The 20,262-nt window shown below is 42.8% G+C and overlaps 1 protein-coding gene across 4 annotated transcripts in view; it reads right to left on the bottom strand.

Moving 5' to 3' along the window:
- The window catches only part of SBF2 (SET binding factor 2), a 230,333-nt gene that overhangs the window by 194,322 nt on the left and 15,749 nt on the right, over nt 1-20,262 (bottom strand). For 2 of the 4 annotated variants that reach the window (XM_083476223.1, XM_083476224.1), the window contains exon 1: nt 14,748-14,990. In XM_083476223.1, the coding sequence (XP_083332349.1) occupies nt 14,748-14,802 (55 nt within the window). In that variant the 5' untranslated portion in view covers nt 14,803-14,990. Of the gene's footprint in view, nt 1-14,747; nt 14,991-15,180; nt 15,242-15,499; nt 15,719-20,262 lie in introns of those variants that run through there. The other 2 variants (XM_083476221.1, XM_083476222.1) reach the window with 2 other exon arrangements.

Raw genomic sequence — 20,262 nt, 5'->3', positions numbered from 1 at the left:
CAACATTTTAGAAAAAGTAACATGGCGAGGAGCCCCCCCCCCCTTGCTGGGACCAGAGAAACGGGCCTCCACGTCCACATGCACGAAAAAGGCCGCAGAGAGACAGGTCAGCGAAGGAGAAGGAGGAGAAGCGAAGCCTACAAGTGATGGGGACAAGCCCGGGCTCGCCTCCCGCCTGGACCCCAAAAAACGAGGCCTTGTCCAGGCCGCCCAACTGGGTCTCCCCGGTGAGGGAGGGTGCCATTCCTCGGCTGTGGGGCGTGAGGAGGCGAGGTGGAAGCCATGGCAGCAACTGCGAGGAAGGGACAGAGGGAGGGAGGGCAGGCAGGCGGAGAGCTGAGCTGGCCCGGGAACCCCACCCTCCCTCAGCACGCTCACCTCAGCCTACAGGCTCCGGGGGAGAAGAAGAAGCGCTCCACTGGGAGTGGGGGGGGGCTCTGCGTTCCCCACCAGCATCTCATGCACAGGCCCCAGCGCAGAAGCGAAGGAAGACAGGCCTAGAGGAACCAGGAAGGTGAGACGGGGAAGGGAAAGAAGCGAGAGAAAAGCGGAGGTGGCCAGGAGCGCCCGGTGCACCCTCCCTGCCACTGCAGAGGTCAAGGGAGCATGAGGACGGAGGGAGGAAGCCCAGAGGCTGCCACCGCTCTTCTCCACTGCCCTCCCAGCCAGGCGCCCCACCTGCCCGCTGCCTCCCATGCTTAACCGCCTCGTCCACCTCCATGCCAGCCCCATTGCTGCTCTGAGCCGGGCAAGAACCGCCGCTGGGAGCAGCCACCATCTTGGCCGCGTATGTCCTGCTGAGCTCTCCGGCAAGGCGTCCGTGGCTTCTGATTGGCCTCACTGTGCAGTTTCCAATTGGCTGCAGGACCTTCCGTATGCGTATGTAACCCCTGCATAAATGGGGAGTTGCCTGGATATAATATATACCCTGTCCCTGTGAATAGTTTAAGGCAGAGGTGAGTATTTCCCCTTGAGGAGCTGCCCCCAAAGAATGGCATCCCCTCGATGTAAATTGGTAAAGGGCCACATACTGATGGCAGGCACGACCAAAACATACACAACTTATTATCTCCCTTGCCCCTTCTCTCTCTCTTTCTCTTTCTCTCTCTCCCATACTGCACAGTAAGGAAGGAGCTCCCTTCCTCAATGCACAACACAGACACAATAGTCAATTGTTCCACAAGTCCAAAGTGGTTTGTCGTTGCTTTGCCAGTGTAATCAGTTTCCATTCTGGTGACTGAAGAAAGGTCTTCACTTCCCCCACAGGCAGTATAGAAGCAGATAATGTTTGTGATACACTCTTCCACCAACTGACCATGAATGCTGGGTACAAAATGAGATTAGTAAGGTGCAAGTAGATGGTAGGCCAAATCTATCATGGCAGGTATATAAACTGAAAAGCTTGTATGTATAGAGGTGTAACAAACTGTGTACCAGTGGTGTGCAGCCAGTGGACATGGGGACTAGGCTAGTCCCATCAGAATGTCACAACATCACACATGCATCACCCCGCCCACTGCCCTCACAAGCTGGCGCCTCTGGCCCTAACTGATCCCCTATGAAAAATTTTACTGCATGCCACTGCTGTGTACCCACAATGAAAGAGACATTCACATTGCTGTTCAAGCATTACAGTGTACACACTTATTTGAACATATTTTCATTCAACCTTTCAACTTTTTTTGACACCATGAAAAACAACATTTAAATAACAGATAGAAATAAATGCAATATACTAGTCATACCTCAATTTCCCCCTAAGAATGCATGCCAACTATTTTGTCATAATTTATATATATGTTTGGGGTTTTTTTTAAAAAAAAGTAAGGTAAAGGACCTTGGATGGTTAAGCCCAGTCAAAGGTGACTATGGGGTGCGGCACTCATCTGACTTTTCAGGCTGGGGGAGCCAGCGTTTCTCCACAGAAAGGTTTCCGGGTCATGTGGCCAGCATGACTAAACTGCTACTGGTATTTAATTTCCAAGCCTCTTCCCAGCCTTTTTACATACTTGCTCTAGAAAAATATTAGGTAGCAATGAAACACAGCAACATAGCACAACAAAGTGTTTCTCAGCAGTGGCCAGTCTCTAAACTCAGGTACCTAAGTCACATGAATTTGATTATTAACTAGATTCTACTTATATAGTCCTAACCAATCCAAGGTTTACTACTGGTATATAAAGCCCTACATGGTTCTGCACCAGTAGGTATCTGAGAAGAAACTTCTTTCCCTACATCCCACTCCAGTCACTTAGACCTGTTAATGAAGGTGTGTCCAAAAACCCTGCACTAGAACATGCTGTAATTTGAGGGTGTGCTTTTATCTTTGTGGCACAATTCTCTACTCAACATTTATTGAAAACTTCACTCTTCACCCTAGCTTTCTGAAGACAGACTGCTTTATTTCTATATTTTAAAATTATTGTTAGTTTTTTTGTCTTAACACAAGCATAGGCAAACGACCCTCCAGATGTTTTGGGACCACAACTCCCATCATCCCTGACCACTGGTCCTGTTAGCTAGGAATGATGGGAGTTGTAGTCCCAAAACATCTGGAGGGCCGAGTTTGCCTATGCCTGTCTTAACACCATTCTTATGATATGTATTATGCTTTATATGCTATATATGAAACATTTATACATACATAAACACACACCCCATTTTTTATAGTTTATTGCTTAGTTGTACATTATTTTATACTTTTTATATTTTAGTGTTAGGTGTGTTAGGTTCAGCCTAAAAATGCTAATTCTAATACCAAAAAAACTCCTCTATGTATTATTTAAGAAAGTTAAATGCAAAAGTATTTTAAAATGAAAATATGCTATGAAGGAGTGAGTTACAGTCACATACTGAACATCCTAAATAGTTGTGGAAGACATTACTGTCATAATGAGATGTTACACTGAAAGCATGTGATTTAAGAACAAAACTCCCAGGTCTTCCCAGAACCAAACAGGTGGCAAAATATTATCAGTACCCACTGACAGCTCATCAGTAACTAGAGTATTGACCATCTGGAATTTGTGGGTGTCCTGCAGTATCAAGATAAAAATTTTCATAATATTTTGATCATACAAAACATTATGATTTCTCTCTCTCAATGCTACAGCTGCACAAACGCACCTGAACAATAAGCTAACTTGGATACTCAATGTTTCTAACACATACTATCACCTTCTTGCCACCTCTCCCAAAAAGAAAGGATGTTCTCATGAAGAGAGAGATAAAACTAACATTTTAATGTAAATATATGCCTTCCTGGGATAAATATTTTGTCTGGAGTGATTATATAAACCTGGAGAACAAAGCACTTCCAGTAATTATGTAGATTTACATGACCTATGGACACTTGATAACGATTGTTGCTATTTGGAGGAGTCATGATACTATGTTCAGTTATCTAGTGGCTCATTTTTGTTGATGAATTTACTAATGGGCACAATGGGCAGTCTGTTAAGAACAGCAGTGCTATATAATTAGTAGTGAACCATAAGAAGGGGAATCGGCAGACAGCAACTCAGTTTAATCACAATTTTACTGCTCATGGCTTCTACTACTGTCATAAGCTACACTTCCATGATTCATGGAAACCTATGGTTAGATATCTTGGCTGCAGTTTTATACGCACTTAGCAGTAAGTCATAATGAAACCAGGAGACTTTGAGTAAACATCCATAAGATCTGACCTTCTTGTCTCAACACTATTTTAGTCACCCCTTAGATGTAGGTTCCATATAATATGGGACCCTGCTTTATCAAGGTTCCTGTTCACATGGAAAGTTCTACTCATGTTCAAGCAACTATGTAATGAAGTCCCCTGCAAACCTGTGTGACATGGGGAATGTCAGAAAGCAAGGGATGCATATGAAGGGCATGAGGATATTGGGTGTTTAATGAATGCCAGAAAGACTGTCATAGATTAACATTTCTACTGTATAAATTTGATTGTGCAACATCCATCACAAAGCCACTAATGCAGACATTCCTTGTGCTTTAGTCCTTTAGTCTCAGTTCCATTATAAATGCAATACCACCTAAGCACTGCCTGTCACATTTTACACATTGTGGGCAGGGCTTGTGTCATGTCTCTACCCACATTCACACTTTTGAGTGTTGTGTGTTCAGGACAAATTGCTTGAAGTTGTGTCAGCTGCCTTAAAGTGCTTAATAAGTGGGGTGGGGGGATTTCACCATTAGCCCCTACTGACTGTACAAAGCAAATTAACATGAAGCTTGATGAGTTGTATGAAAGTTTAAACTATCTGTAAAGCATTTCATATTTATTTCAGTCAGATGGCATGCCAGCTGTTTAAACTGTCTTGAGGATTTATACAACTGAAGCTGAATCAATTTAGTTCCCAAGTCAATGCTAAAAGTATGTTTATCAAACATAGCATCAATTTGTTCCAAACGTCATCAGACTTTTTGGATGAATGACAAAGGAGAACCTATAAGCAAACTAATTGTACACTGGGTGATGAGGAAGCATTTAACATGAAAAGATTTTTCCACTTCACCCAGCTTTGTAACATGAAGTTTGCTTCTCGTTCACTGATAACACTGAAATGAAATTAATGTGCCAACTTTGTTTTTCTGTTCTCATCCTGAAGCAAAGTTCTTAACCCGAGGTACTATTTCTGGGTTAGCGGAGTCTGTAACTTGAAGCATCTGTAACCCGAGGTACCACTATATAGTCATCCAACCTCTGCATAAATACCAGCAAAGAAGGAGAGTCCACCGCCTCTATTCCATTGTCAAACAGCTCTTATTGTCAACAATGTTCATTCTGATGTTTAGTTGGAATCCCCTTTATTATAACTTCAATCCATTGGTTCAGGTCCTAGCCTCCAGAGCAGGAGAAAACAACCTTGCTCCATCCTCCATGTGACAGCCATTTTAGATATTTGAAAATGGCTATCATATCTCCTCTCAGTCTCCTCTTTACAAGGCTAAACATACCCAATTCCCTCTACTGTTCCTCATAAGGCCTGGTTTCTAGACCCTTTGTCATCACCCTCCTCCTTACACGTTTCAGCTTTTCAATATCCTTCTTAAATTGTGGTGCCCATAACTGGACACAGTAATCCTGGTGTGGGAGTTAATAGTCAAAACATCTAGAGGCATGCTTTGGGGAAATAATGTTTTAGACTTGCTATCTCAAGCCTGCAAAGCTCTCCTCCCCAGCAGTAATACATACGGGGAGATCAAAAGGAGGGGGTTGTCTCCCCCAAGCAGCATTGGAATCGAGTTCCCTTCAAAGCAACCTCAACAAGACTCTAGTGTGTGGCTTGGTGGATTTTCATTCTACTCAACAAAACTGCTGTTAGCTAAGATGCTGGCCTCACCTTACTGTATCATATCCGTGGTTTCAAGAGTCTGTGGACAAGACCCAGATACAATGAGGCAGGATCTCGACACACGGGAATGGGGAAGAGAAAAAGTCTTTGGCATTAAATATTGCTGCAAGTGTAGCCATCTTGTTCATAGTAAATGGGCAACTGATAAATTACCACATACTTTAACAAAATCTCATTGAATGTTCTTGAATTCCTGTGCATGTTTTCCTGATGCTTGGAATTCTCTCTGGTCTTCAGAAAGTAACACCTTCCAACTTCAGAAGCCATATGAAGGCAGCCCTGTATAGGGAAGCTTTTAATGTTTGATGTCTTATTGTGTTTTAATTTGTTGGCAGCTGCTCAGAGTGGGCAGTCAGATGAGCAGCAAATATTAGATGATGATGGTGGTGGTGGTGATGATATATGGACTTTGGAGCCAGTTTTGCAGTTTAAATGGTATAATGAGTCAGATTTTTTAGCTGGAGGAAGCTAAAACTGGACAGCAGCCTTCAGAGACTTAAATAGTGGCCCTCTGGGAAACTGACAAAGGAGCAGCATCCAGGCCAGCTAATCATAATAATAGTAGCTACTATTGAACTTTAAGAATTGGTGCCTCAGTTTTCTTCTTCCCTCATCCCTCTCCAGTACTTTTTCTTTTTGTGTTACGTCTTTTAGATTGTAAGCCTGTAGGCAGAGACCATTAAGTTTTGATTGATATTAAGCCACTCTGGGAGCCTTTTCAGCTGAAAAAGATACAAATGCTCCAAATAAATAAAATGTATTTATTCTAATGCTATTTCCACAAACATGCTTTTATGGAAGAGCATTCAGATACCATTAACTTTGCTTCTTACATTATTTCCACAAACATATTTTAATATGCTTCTGGGTAACTCATACTTTGCATGCAAAGGATTTTCAGCACCTATTGAGTCAGTATATTTGCCACCTAATTCACTGCCACTTTGTGCAAAACACAAAGATGGCCCCTTGTTCAACAAGGAAAAACAGAATGCAAGACTACACCTAGAACGGAACAAAATACGATATGAATACACGTTCTGTTATACTATCAACAGATTGCATGAAATTAAGCCTGTGTATGCGTTCCTTATAAAGCAATTTGAAAGCAGAACTTGATCTGAAAAACAAAGAGATGTAAAAGAAACACAGATTTTCAGCAGTTGAGTACACATGGTTGTTTAAGACATCCCAAAGACTGCTCCCAGAGGCAGGTAACATTTGCCTTTGACATTTCCCTTTGTAACCATTGACATGGAACTCCTATAGTCACACCCAAATCCAAGCTTGATGAGAGGAGAAAATAACCTACACTGTCAAAACTATCTGTGAGAAATGTATCAGATAGGGAAGGGAGCAAAGTTCAGATAGAGAGCCACACTCAGAGCAATAGAATTAAAAGTTTATTGGAGAGGTATAAAGCAGGTAACAGAGACAGTAACATGAGGAACCTTGCAACCTTCCACAGCAGTTAAGATTATGGGGAAGTAATGCAACCAAGAGCCCGAGGGCTCTTTTTCAGGAGCATTTCACAAGATGTGAAACTATATAAATAGTTGATTAACATAAATGTTCATCTGGTTTACAAATCTGTATTGATCATATGTTGTATTTAGCACTGCTTATTTATTGGACACTTAGCTTATACCATTTATCACGTTTATGCCATTCACCATATATGTCAGCAGGGAACTTTTTGGTGAAGCAGCGCTATGGCTCAGAACGAAAAACACTAATTCTCCCTTTATAAATTGAAATACAGGAAGTATGTTCCTTGCAAAAAACAAATAATAAACTGTAATAAAATATCCTGGAACTTTATCTTGCTCACTGAAATTTGAACTAAACTAGTAGGGTTTGGAAACTACAGGCAACTCACAATTTACACAGTGAGTACATTCCTGGCTTCCCAACGTTTAACCGGAATCATGTATATTGGGAGCACCCTAGATGGGCAGTGGGGCTTGCACAGCTGACGCGTGGGGAAGCTTCTTCCCTGCACATCAGCTGAGCAAATATTGCACAGCTGGCGTGCAAAGAAAAAGCTACTGCTATGCTATCTTGCAGGTCTGCTGTTAGGCAGGAAGGCCTTAACAAAGCCCAGCTGGGCCTCCAGCTCGTGAGGAGACCCTCCCTACAGCCTGAAGAGGACATCTTTTTTTGGTTATGGAGAGAGTCTCTTCATGAGCCAGAAGGACTCTCCAGTGTGCTCCCCATTTCCAGGTTCCTGGCACTGCGAATGTGCACAGTCGCCCGCAAATAGCACATGCGTAAATGGGGAGTTGCTTGTACAGCTATATCACCACATTTATACAGGAAAATGGAGGTGTTTAAGAAGTTTTGAAAACAAGTCTCTGAATCCACAGAAATCTACTTCAAACACACCTATCAAAATATTACAATTGTTATAACAGATGCATTGAGATGACTGGAAAACTAAGAGAGGGTAACATGAACCAAGCTGTCATAATGCATTTATTCAGTAACTACATTGTATAAGGCAGTAGTGTTCAACTATCCATAGAGCTTACATAACTATACAATATGACTACCAAGCGGGCAACTTTAAAGTGTACTGTGGAACCTCAGGTTACGTACTGTCCTCCTTATGAACGTTTCAGGTAACGAGCTCCCCTAACCCAGAAGTAGGTCTCCTGGTAGTGAACTTTGCCCCGGGATGCCAGCGGAAGTCAGGCACCGATGGCACGGAGGCAGTGGAAGGCCCCATTAGTGAAAACATGTCTCGAGTTAAGAACGGCTTCAGATTAAGAACGGACCTCCAGAACAAGGTGCCACTGTAGTTTAATATTTCCTGGTAGTGCAGAAACTTTTATATCACCAAAAAGAAGAAGTGTCTGAAAAATGCAGGTTTTTGTGGGAATGATTTTCTTTGATTCCATCATAACATCTGCTACATGTTCTAGTATAATACTTTCAAACAGGAACTGAATATTTGCCTGGGCCTACTGTCACGTTTTCTAATGGTTTTAGAATTCTGAGAAGCTGGAATTGCCATAAAGGTTAGTAATATACTGATGTTTTAGATTCACAGCAGTGAATAAAGGGACAAGTAGAATTTCCTATTTTTTATTAGACTGTTGTTGCATGTCTCATCCAGTAGAAGTCAGAATCTTACATCACATGTAGAAAATGCTGTGGGCTATAGCTCTGATCAGCCCCTACCAGTATGGGCTGATCAGTGATGGTCAGTGATGAGTGTTGTCACCACATTGGCTAGCCCTGACTTAACTTGCCATCATTTCTATTGAGATAGGCTTATTACTACAGCCAGTTCATGTTATGCAAGATTCACATCTATCTATTGGCCATTGGTCACTATTGCTAAACAAAGCTGCATCCAATTATGCACAAAATGCAAGTGTTTCATTCAAGAATGGTAATAGAGAGCACAATTGTTTTCTCCATGAGTTTTAGCTCAAAATAGCTCTAATGATATAAAAGTTCATTATTTGCCTTATACTGAAGGGCCTCACTGTCCTCACATCTTGGGACAAGTTAAATGCGTTTCCGGAGTATAGCTAACAAAAATGTGTGTCCCTTCTGGGCATTTCTTTTAAAAACTTAAATGGCTATGAGAAATATTTCCTGTTAGGAAGGACACATTTTGCTTGCCTCCATTCTCACTGAAATACTTTTAAAGGCAGAATTACAAGTGTCAGGGTGTGTTTTGAAGGTAGTATATGTATTCAATGTATTTATGATGAGCATGCTTTAGCAATTAAGAGTTCAAATGTCTATGTAAAGTATATATATTAAACATGGTGGCTTTCACCCATTATATGGAGATTTCTTTCCAATAGGAAATCCATTTATCTTACTTTTTCCAGACACAGCACTAACAAATGGAATACTGGAACTCTGCTACAGTTTGCTGAAGCTATGTGCATTAAGGAAAAGACAAAAAAATTACTTTCAAAGACAATTTCAGCATTGTGACAACTTTTAAAACTTTTCTATTAACAGCTGAAAACGGTTATCTTATGCAGCACATTCACATTTACTGAAGAAATGTATTATGGTGGTTTGGCACACATTGCTCTCTTTAGTTCTTCAGATTAAAAAAACATTCCCCACCAAAAGGCATGTGCACAACTACATCACACCTGGAACATAAAAACTTGATTGCTAAAATCTTGGCTGGGGCAAGTTGCTGGCATCACATGACCCCTTTACTGTAGCAACTGCACTGGCTCCCAGTCTGTTTCTAAGTGCAATTCAAGGTGCTGGTTATTGTTCCTATTTTAGTATATGTGCTGCTGAAGCCAACACAATGTGTTGGTTATTACTTTCAAAGCCCTAAACAGCTTGTGATTGAGCTACTTGAAGGACCATCTCCTCTTATGTGACTATGCCTTTCCTTGAAGATTGACTGTTGACTGTTCCTGCTTGTATCTTCATATGGACCATGCAGCAGCACAAAACTTTATGCCCAAAGTAAATATTCTGTTTGTTTCCTTACAAACAAAGGCACATTGCTTCTAACAGCTTACTTCTGAATGACTGCTGTTTAGAACAACCCTGGTCACATCTACCCAGGCTACTGAACTGAATGGGGCTTACTCCCAGGTATGTGAGGTTAGGACTGCAGCCTCACTCATTATTTCAACAGTTTTATTATACAGATCTGTGTAAGGCAGAATGTAAGCCATAAGGACTTATCTGTATTCCTCTGTAGGGGGGCCTAGGCAGTGGCTCATCATCCTGAATAAGGCCACATATAAAATCCTAAAGGCAAATGTGGTCAGTAATTCATACGAGCAAGTGCAGAAAAAAGTGTATGTGGCGGGAGGGGAGGGTTACATTCTCATGTCCTTGTTTGATCTCAAAAAACATCTGCGCACTTCCTTCAAGTCTTATTCACATTCCAGTAGGCAAACCAATTTACATGGGAATTCTTGTTGCCAAGCACTTCAAAAGCCATGTTAGAAGGGAAATATGTCATATTGCACCACTTAGATGTTGTATTCATTGTGCCCATTTCCCAACCACATTACTTAAAGTTTTAAACCATAGTACAATTCCACAGCAATTCTTCATTCCACCAGGATGTCAATGAAGACAGAGCAAGTTATATACTAATGGAGATATGGCTGAGTGAAAGTAAAATTAATATTGCTTGGCAAATACATGCAAGTAGAAGAGAAGAGTCTCTGAGAATACATTGTCAAAAAATGGCAAGACAGCAATGTAGTCTTACATAGCTTTCTACAAAACCTTCTTAAATCTTGTGAAAATATGTCTTTTCAGGTGTATCTAATGAACACTTTCATGAAGTACTTCATTTGCATATTTTGTAAACAACTGTGGAAGTGTCATATCTCAGTGCTAGAGTTGCATGCATGGTGTACACAAGATCTGGAGTTCAATCACTGGCATTCCCTACTAGAATAGTTTCAAAAGAAGGGCTATGAAAGATCTGTGTTTGCCCAACACCCTGGAGATCTGCTGCCAATAAAAGGAAAAGTGGCTGGCTGAGCTCAGTATCAACCCTAGCAGAGAGCTACTGGTTCAGTGAAAGAGAGAACCACAATGCTCTCCTGGGTAAATATTCAGTTGCTTGGCTTTTAGGACTACAGTAGTACCTCAGAGCTTGAATGGCTCCATTCTCGAATGTTTCAACTCCCAAACGCAGAAAACCTGGAAGTAAGTGTTCCGGTTTCCGAACACTCCTTGGAACACGAACGTCCAACGAGGTTTCTGTGCAAAAACCTAGCTGTCAGCCAATTGGAAGCCGTGCCTCGGGACTCGAATGTCTAGGAAGTCGAACGGTCTTTCAGAACGGATTATGTTTGAGGTACCACTGTATTGGTAAACAAGTTTTTAGCTTTCATGGCTCATTCCCAAAGAAACATATAGTAACATGTAGGAAGTGATGTTTATAAACTCAGAAAAAAGAAGAGATCTCAGGTGGAATTTCTGTGTCTTAAGATAAGTCCAAGATCTATGTGGGGTTCCTGAAGTGTTGTTTTCTGCTCAGTTTATCATTAGGTCACAGCAATGTGGTTCAAACTAGAAAGAAGCTTGTTGTGTTTGACCCAATTCAGAAACTGCCACAGCTGCCTGCCTGAACAATGATATGTAAATTTACCAACAGCAAGATTTGGGACATAAGTTCACTGGTGTCTAAGATAGCTGTTGATACTACCTATGACACAACAATACTGAATATGTACGATCACACTCACATTACAGGCAGTGATGCAAGCATAAATGTTTAAGATACAGCTGCTAGTGGTTTAAATTTATCTTGCTCAGTCCTTTTACATAGGAATGTAATGTTAAGTATGGATCTGGAGCAAATATCAGTGTTAGCCCCATAGTGATATAATATACCGGCACATGTGAATAACAATCAGCACAATACTAGAATGTGACTCAAAAAGGGCAATTCTCTGTGCACTGTGGGACAGTACGTGGGATAAAGGAATTCAGAATAGACAGTGCATATTTATTCTTCCACTGAAAGTTCTTTACCAAATAGTTTGAATTACTAAAGGGGGAAAAATACCAACCCAGTGGAAGGAATAGCTTGTTTTCGTAAAGGTTAACAGAACTATTGAAAATAAAAAAAATCCTTCCAGTAGCACCTTAAAGACCAACTAAGTTAGTTCTTGGTATGAGCTATCGTGTGCATGCACACTTCTTCAGATACACAACTATTCAGATACAGAACTATTGAAGACACTTCTGCCTCAAAACTATTATGCGCCTGAGAGTTTATTTCACACAACATAGGCATCAACTGCATCAAGATTTTATAAAAATTATATTGGTCATACTTGTTTACAGAAGGAACCAACCAGTGACAGGACTTAAGAAACCTTTCATTTAATGGCTTGGTTTATATTTTGCATAATTTATCAAGCCCTGTTATTTGCATAGATAATTAGAAAACATGACAAGTGTCTTATGGAAAAACTCTAATCAAATGTTGTAAACAACCTTATGTGAGAGTTTGTTTTCGGCATGACCAATACCACTACAGTGTTCAAGAATATAAGGCTGAACAAGTTTCTAAGTAATTTCAGGTCTGATATTGTTATAATAAATATGTAAATTATGTTGTCTTTAATATAAAGATACATAACAGCCCAACCTTAATGTGATGCAAGGGTTACTGAGTTCAACAGGATTTCTATAAGCATGCACAGAATTGCAGTTTAAGGGTTATATTTTTATTTTAAATGCAGGAAGCATATCATCTTTATTTACATGATTACAAAACAGAAGAGACAGCACACTAATAGTTTGAAGAAGCCTAAGGAAGGTGTCAAGACAAACAAATAGGATTTTCCCAGGCACTGACACACGAATGTATTAAAGAGCATTCAGCCCTTCAAAATCCTGCTTAATGACAGCAGATGATTAAAGGATCAACATAAAATATTCCCTGAAATGCAACTCCATATAGCTGTTTAGGTATAGGTCAATACTATACACATCTACATTTAAATGTGTTGAAAACGTTTTTATAAATATTCTGCACATTTCAGTACAGTGGTACCTCGGGTTAAGAACTTAATTCGTTCTGGAGGTCTGTTCTTAACCTGAAACTGTTCTTAACCTGAAGCAACACTTTAGCTAATGGAGGTCTGTTCTTAACCTGAAACTGTTCTTAACCTGAAGCACCACTTTAGCTAATGCTGCCGCTGCTCCGGCACTGCACAATTTCTGTTCTTAACCCGAAGCAAAGTTCTTAACCCAAGGTAATATTTCTGGGTTAGCAGAATCTGTAACTTGAAGCGTATGTAACCTGAGGTACCACTGTATACGTTTTGTATCCCATGACTGAATATCAAAGTTTTAGTGAAAAACAAAGATGCTGCTGCAAGCCTAAGGTTTGCCCACCCCATTTTATAGAAATACAGTGGTACCTCGGGTTAAGTACTTAATTCGTTCTGGAGGTCCGTTCTTAACCTGAAACTGTTCTTAACCTGAAGCACCACTTTAGCTAATGGGGCCTCCTGCTGCTGCCGTGCCACCGGAGCACGATTTTTGTTCTCATCCTGAAGCACTATTTCTGGGTTAGCGGAGTCTGTAACCTGAAGCGTATGTAACCTGAGGTACCACTATACTAGATAGATTCAACACACTCTGATACAGAAACACCTCTGAGAATTCACCAGAAACCATATGCTTTGCTTCCCACATAGTTAACAAAAGGGAGAAATGAGGAAACTGATATCAGGATTATGGACTTTTGCTACCCCTGCAAAGATGACATCAGAAAATGTGAGAGACACATAACACAGAAATTTAAAGGATTTGCACATTACACCTTCTTAAAATTAAATCAATACCAGTCCCCAGCAAAGCCAAGGCTACAGTGCTAACTTCACCTACTTGGGCATATGTCTAAGAATACATGGTTAGAATTGCACGGTTGCAGACACCAGTTGAATATTTCATTATTTTAGGAATAACCTAAGGGAAATGTGACCAAAGTATTGTACACATAAACTCACTTATTTTTTCAGACTCAAACTCAAGGAATTAATCACCCGTTTATAATCTTTGTGGTGAATAGTGCCTATTGTTCATGCCTCTACTTATTATTCAAATTTGCTTGATTTTCCCTTATGCAAACAATTACAACGTCCTCTCACACGGAAACAACAAATGTCAGCAACTAAACTTGCCGACGGATGCACGACACACTACGCACATTCATGTACTGCACACACTGTAACGAGACTTCGCACCCCCTCCCCTTACTTCCCTTCTCACAGTCCTGGGGGGCGGGAATCCTCTCTCCAGGCCTCCCTTCCTCCCACCCCCCCTTTCCTTGCGTCATCGAATACACACTCAGGATGCGCCAGGAGCGATATAATAAACTAACGAGGAGAAGGGAAGACACTGCTGATGTTTTCACGGTTTCATTGCAGCCACACCACCAGGCTGGAAGAGGCTGCTGTGGAGCCAACTTGCCCACCTTCGCCACAGGAAAGCAATGACACGCTGGCCGTTCACGTGTATTCACATCCCCACGTGTTTGTGTGTGCACGCGCGTCCCTACTTTTCAGAAGGGGGAAGGGAGACACGAGCCCCGCCGTTGTCCCTCAACAATTCCTACGTGTCATCTGCCCAGTCACGCTGTTCCCTCCACCAGTTCCTGTGAGAGGAAAATTACATGCACACACACCCGCTCTCTCCTGCCAACCCTGAACCTCGTGAGAGGAAATGCAACGCTCTCCCATGATGTGCCCCCCCAACCGCCCTTTAACCGCCACCCCGCTTCCGTTCACGAATTTATTAATCCTCTCCAACCTTCCCACCTCAGTCCCCCGTCTCCCCAGCCCCGGTGTACAAGGAAGCCATGTCCCTCTCCTCCCCGCCGACCCCACCATCGCCAACAGCCACACCTACCTGTCTTCTCGTGGTCGTAGCCCACCACAATGAAATAATCTGCCAGCCTGGCCATGGCTGAGGAGAGCCTGCCTCGGGCCCCGCGAGCCCCGCTGCCGCCGCTGACACCGCCGCCGTGCCCGGGAAACTCAGCATCCTCCCCGCGGCGCCTGCAGCTGCTGCACAAGAAGAAGGAGCAGCACCTCAGCCATGTTGGACGCCCAGGCTCGCAGTGCGCCTGCGCGCGCTCCCCCCCCCCACTCCCAACCGCCGCAACGCCGCCTCTGTACTACGACCTCGCGGGGGCAGGGCGGGCGTTTGCGGGGTTTACAAACACCACGCGCCGCTGCTGGGCGGCTGCAGCCCACGCTCAGTGGGGTCAGAAGAAGGGAAGGTCTGGGTGGGGGGAGGCGGACATGGTGGGGGGACGGGCGTTTCCCTCCCTCCTCCTCACTATTGTAGTGGTTTGCAGCTGGGTGCACGTTTGCATGTGGCGCTTTGCATGCGGCGACTCGGGTGCATGATGGACCCGTCGCCTGCAAAAGCCGCAGGACGGATGGCGCCCTGAGGCATAAAGCTCAGCCCAAGCCTTAGCCCGGCGCTTCCTTCCTGTTTTGGAAATTCAAATTAATACAGGGCGCGGGGAAACTGAGGACGGCGGAGTTTTCGAGCCGCTCCCCCCTCCCCCGAGATTCGCGAAATCTCCGGCGAAAGTGTGTCCCGCAGGCTTTCGGCCACACTTCGCTTCCGCTTGCAAAGTGCTTAAGGCTCACCCGAAGGCTGTTTCGCTCCTGCTGTTCGGAGCCTCTGTCTGCTGACTGTGCGCATGTGTGAAGGGCAGCTTTAAATTGCTTGCGTTAGGTTTCCGAACCCATTCATTTCCGCGAGGTAGATTGTAAACTGCGTTCCAGCCATCCTGCATTTGGGTGTCCTCCGGCTATCGTTTCTCGTAGACATGTTTTGAAATGGCATGTTCACGTTTTAGCTTCTGCCTAGCCAAGTTTGGAGAAATGTCTTTTCAGTTTCATTTCTCCGTGGGGAAAAATCATCAAAAAGGCAGGGGTGATCTTGGCCCAAACCCCATTTGTAACTCTTGGAATTATTTTTTTGCCTTATCGCAACCATTATCTTTACTAACTGCATGATCCTGAAGGTTACTCAAAAGTTATTTCCTCCCAAGTAGCAGCCTAATCCTATGCAGAGTTAGTACATTTAAGCCTACTGAAATCATTTCCAGACTTGCATTAGGTTTTAATTAAGAGCAATTTAAAGGAGTGTTTTAAAATAGCACTAAAACACAATAACTGAAGAGTAAGCCAAATGACTTCAGTGTTTCTGTTCTTGAAGGATGGACATGAATATAGAGGATATGAAGCCAAACACTCTGGGTTGGAGCCAGACATGACCCATTGAAATCAATGAGTCTACTCAAAATATGGCCAAGTCTAGATTCAACCCCATGTGAGATTACATTATTGAACTCTACAGAATCCATGGACTTCCCCACAAGCAAGTATCGCATGGTTACAGTTTGGAGCTGCAATCCTATATACGCTTACCTGAAAGCAAACACTATTGAATTCAGTACTCCTTACTTTTGAGTAGACATGCACAGGCTTGTGCTGTTAATGAATCTGTTTAGTGTTTCAATTCTAGATGCACTCTGTAGTTTTTCGGGACAATTTAAATCAAGTTTATTCTGAATTTACTGCCTAGACAATGAGTTTAAGATTACAAATTTAGTGATTTGTAGGGAATTTACTTTAAAACTCTTGTAGGGGAGAGTAATGTTGGTGCAACAAAATCATTTAGAGCGTGCTCTGATACGTAAATGTGGTCAGTAAAGACCACTCCATGTTTAATTTATGTTCCCAAAGTGGCAACCAGAACAATACTGTGATGGGAGCTGAGCAAGGTTCAACTTTTGCACAAGCGATAGAGGCCTATGGCATATTCCACAGATGATGGGATTGTTCAGAAAACCACATCCATATGGCTGTCATAATGTTGGCAAGTTTCACTAGGAAGACCTGCTCTTTTGTTTGGAAACTCTATGCCAGCATTGCACATTCCTGTAAGCTGCTCGTACTGGTATGGAGGCTTTCCACCCAATCGAACCTGCCCATGTTGTGAGTTACTCACATACCACAGCTGTGGCTTCTTTTCAGCTGCAACAACTTCACCACCCCAAATAATGCAAGAAATAGATCATACACAACATGGTTCTCACTAGTTCAGCATTTTGACACTTGTGAATATCAGGGTTGTAAGGTCTAATGTGAGGTGTTGTATTTTACTTCCCATGTAATTCAAATTATCCCATCAACACATATAGCTATGCAAGTCTACACTGGATAAACTGAGATTATGACACACCACAGCCTGGCTTATCTTCTTTTTACACGTTTTGCAGGTCATGAAATGAGCTACAATTCTGAAATCCTAGATCGTTCATAAGGGAGGGAAATCATCACTTGATGGCTTCATTCTGTCCTTAGCAAATGTGCAAATAGTTGTGAGTCAGCATTATGCAATTTGTAGTTTACCACAAAAATAAGTACAATAAAAATTCCAACTACTCTGGCAGAAAAGTCTTCTGGAATAGATCCATTGTTAATCTGTTAGACTAGGATGAGCAAAATATAAAAGGTATAATAAACCTACTTCTGCACGTAGAAAACGGCGTGCAGAAGAGCTCCTATTGGATGTGATTTTAACACTTCACTTCCACTGCTGCCCTCAAGCTGAAGCTGTGTTAGGCATGTTGCAGTATACTCAGTAAGTTAAGACCCACACCTTATATGAAGCAAGTCAGTGTTAGAAACTGAGATATGAAAGCTAAATGACACCTTAAACCAGGCTTCCTCAACTTCGGCCCTCCAGATGTTTTGAGACTACAATTCCCATCATCCCTGACCACTGGTCCTGCCAGCTAGGGATCATGGGAGTTGTAGACCAAAAACATCTGGAGGGCTGAGGTTGAGGAAGCCTGCCTTAAACCTAGGTTATGGGCGCAACAACAAAATGTCTAGGCGTGCTTTGTTATAACAGGAATGCAAAGCTGAAAATGAATGAACTGCGGGTAAAATATTATGTTCATTTTTCACATGGTCTACTCCTTCTCTGCCCACCCCTGTAATATTCTTAAGAGGGTCTCTTCTCTAGTCTTCAGAGAGTATCTGAAAGTGGGAAGACAGAAAAAGGTCGTCCTTTCCTTCTACTCTGCAGTTTTAATCTGAAATCTTAGATGCAGTACTGTGCCCAGAGCTCAGAAACTGCTCGCACTAAGGAAATTCCCTGCCGCAAAATGCACCTGGAACAATGGGAGTTTCAAACACTGAACCAAGTGTCTGCCTGGAAGGGCCATAGCTCAATGGTGGAGTACATGCTTTGCATACGAAAGGTCCCAGGTTCAAACCCCAGCTTTTTCAGGTCGGGCTGGAAGATAGCCCTGTCTGAAACCTTGGAGAGTTGCTGCCTGTCAGTGCAGACTATACTGAGTTAGACTATTGATCTGACCTGCTAGACAGCAGCTTCCTTTGTTCCTCTTGATCTCAGCCCATCTTCCCTCCATGGGCATAGCCGGGGGGGGGAGGGAGCAGCTGCCCACCCCCCAAATAAAAATACATAGCTGACAGAGGTTCTGACCCCCCCCACTAAAGGCCTTCCCCCCTAACAAAAATCCTTGCTACACCCATGTTTCACTCCACTTCATGAAATGATGCAGCATAGGAATGGTGTTTGGGATACATGTAAGTGAGACATGACCTTGGCTTATGGAAACAGCTGATTAATTGCAGGACTCCTAACACAACTACAACTTCAGCTTGACACCAGAACAGGAAGGAACAGGATAGTTACAATATGTTCTATAAGGAGCTCCATGGCACTCTTGTTTCCTGTAAACCGTTTAAGATGCTGTCATCTTGAACTAGTTCAAATCCTCCTGAAGTGTGAGGCTGAATAGAAAATGAAAACTACTCCTGAATGAATTAACTGTAGATGACATTCATGATTCTGCTGAAGGCCAGTGACACACCTTTGAAGACCTAACTGCTATATAAATGCAAAGTAAGCCGGATTCAATTGTTTTAGACTGCAACTTATAGATATAAATGTGGCACATAACACTCTTTTGGAATTTAAAGCTCCAAATGGTATTTTCACAGTTGCCACAGAAATCACTATATATTGTATTTTTCGCTCCATAAGGCGCACCTACTTTTTGGGGGGGGGGGGATTTCAAGAAAAAAAAATGCTGCTCTTGGGGGCTTTTGCGGGGGCTTTTCCCGCAAAAGCTAGGGATAGCTGCGCGAAGCCTCCCCAGGGCAGTGGGATGAAGGCTCCCTGCTGCCCTTCGGAGGCTTCACAGGCTACCCCAGAGCTGCTCGACCCAAAGAGCAGCCTTTCCGCTGTTCCCTGCACTTGTGGGGCTGGCGGTGGGCAAAGCCGAGCTTCCCTCACCGCCAGCCCCGGGGAGCAGCGGGAAGGCTGGACACAGCCTTTCCACTGCTCCCTGAGCTTGTGGGGCTGGCGAGGGAAGCCTGGGTCCCCGTCCCCCCCCCCCGGCCCCAGGGACCACACATTTGCTCCATAAGACGCACAGACATTTCCCCTTAGGTTTTAAGAGGAAAAAAGTGTGTCTTGTGGAGCAAAAAATACGGTAAATGTTATGCATCTCCATGAAGCCACAAGTCCCTGTTGAGTTTTGTCCCTTCTAAATCACTCCACAACTCTCTTTTAGAGGCCACACATGCCTAGAAGGCCAGCTTGAATGTTTCGTCTTCAGTAACAGCACTAAAGCAACCACATCCACAAACTACTTAAGATGTATTAATTGTGCTTAAACCATTTTAGTCATGTTAAAGTCTTTCAGCTTAAATGCAAGCCCATTGCAAAGAGATTAGTGCTGAAGGTGGGGGTGAAGAGGAGAAAGTGAACAGTAGCAATTATGCTAGTCTTTATGTATGACTGAGAAGCTTTATAGATGTGTTTTTCTTAAGTGAGGGTAGCTCCAGATAATCCATTAACTGAGCATTTTGATTTGCTTGCATGGAGGTTTGCTGATGATTATAGTTTGTTACCTGGCCTACTCCCCAAGGTCCCAGGGTGGGCCACAACAACTAAAATACAAAATATTAAAACACAATATTATACAATATTAAAAGCAGTTTAAAACAACGAAAATCACAGAAATAAGATATACATCTCAAGTGTCAAAACCCAAGATAAAGCATTCACCAAAAGCTGTATAATGAGGATGCCAAATGTACCTCTGTGGAAAGAGAGTTCCACAACTTAGGGGATACCACAGAGAATGCTTTCTCCTGGGCTGCCACCACCCAAGCTTCTGAGGGCAATTTAACATCCTCTGCCAACCATAGCACCCAAGAGGATCTGTAGGGAAGGAGGTGGTCTTTCAAGTATTTATATCTGGTCTTTACTGAGCACTCCTGAATTTCTTGAGGGAAAGTTATACAACAATGTGCATCTATCCTGAACTCATCCTGATTTGCTTATTTGCTTTATGATCTCA

The sequence above is a fragment of the Podarcis liolepis genome (assembly GCF_965112155.1).
Source record: "Podarcis liolepis genome assembly, chromosome: 1".
Classification (NCBI taxonomy): Eukaryota; Metazoa; Chordata; class Lepidosauria; order Squamata; family Lacertidae; genus Podarcis; species Podarcis liolepis.
The sequence above is the reverse complement of the archived record's forward strand: the minus strand, read 5'-3'. Positions and strand labels throughout refer to the sequence as shown.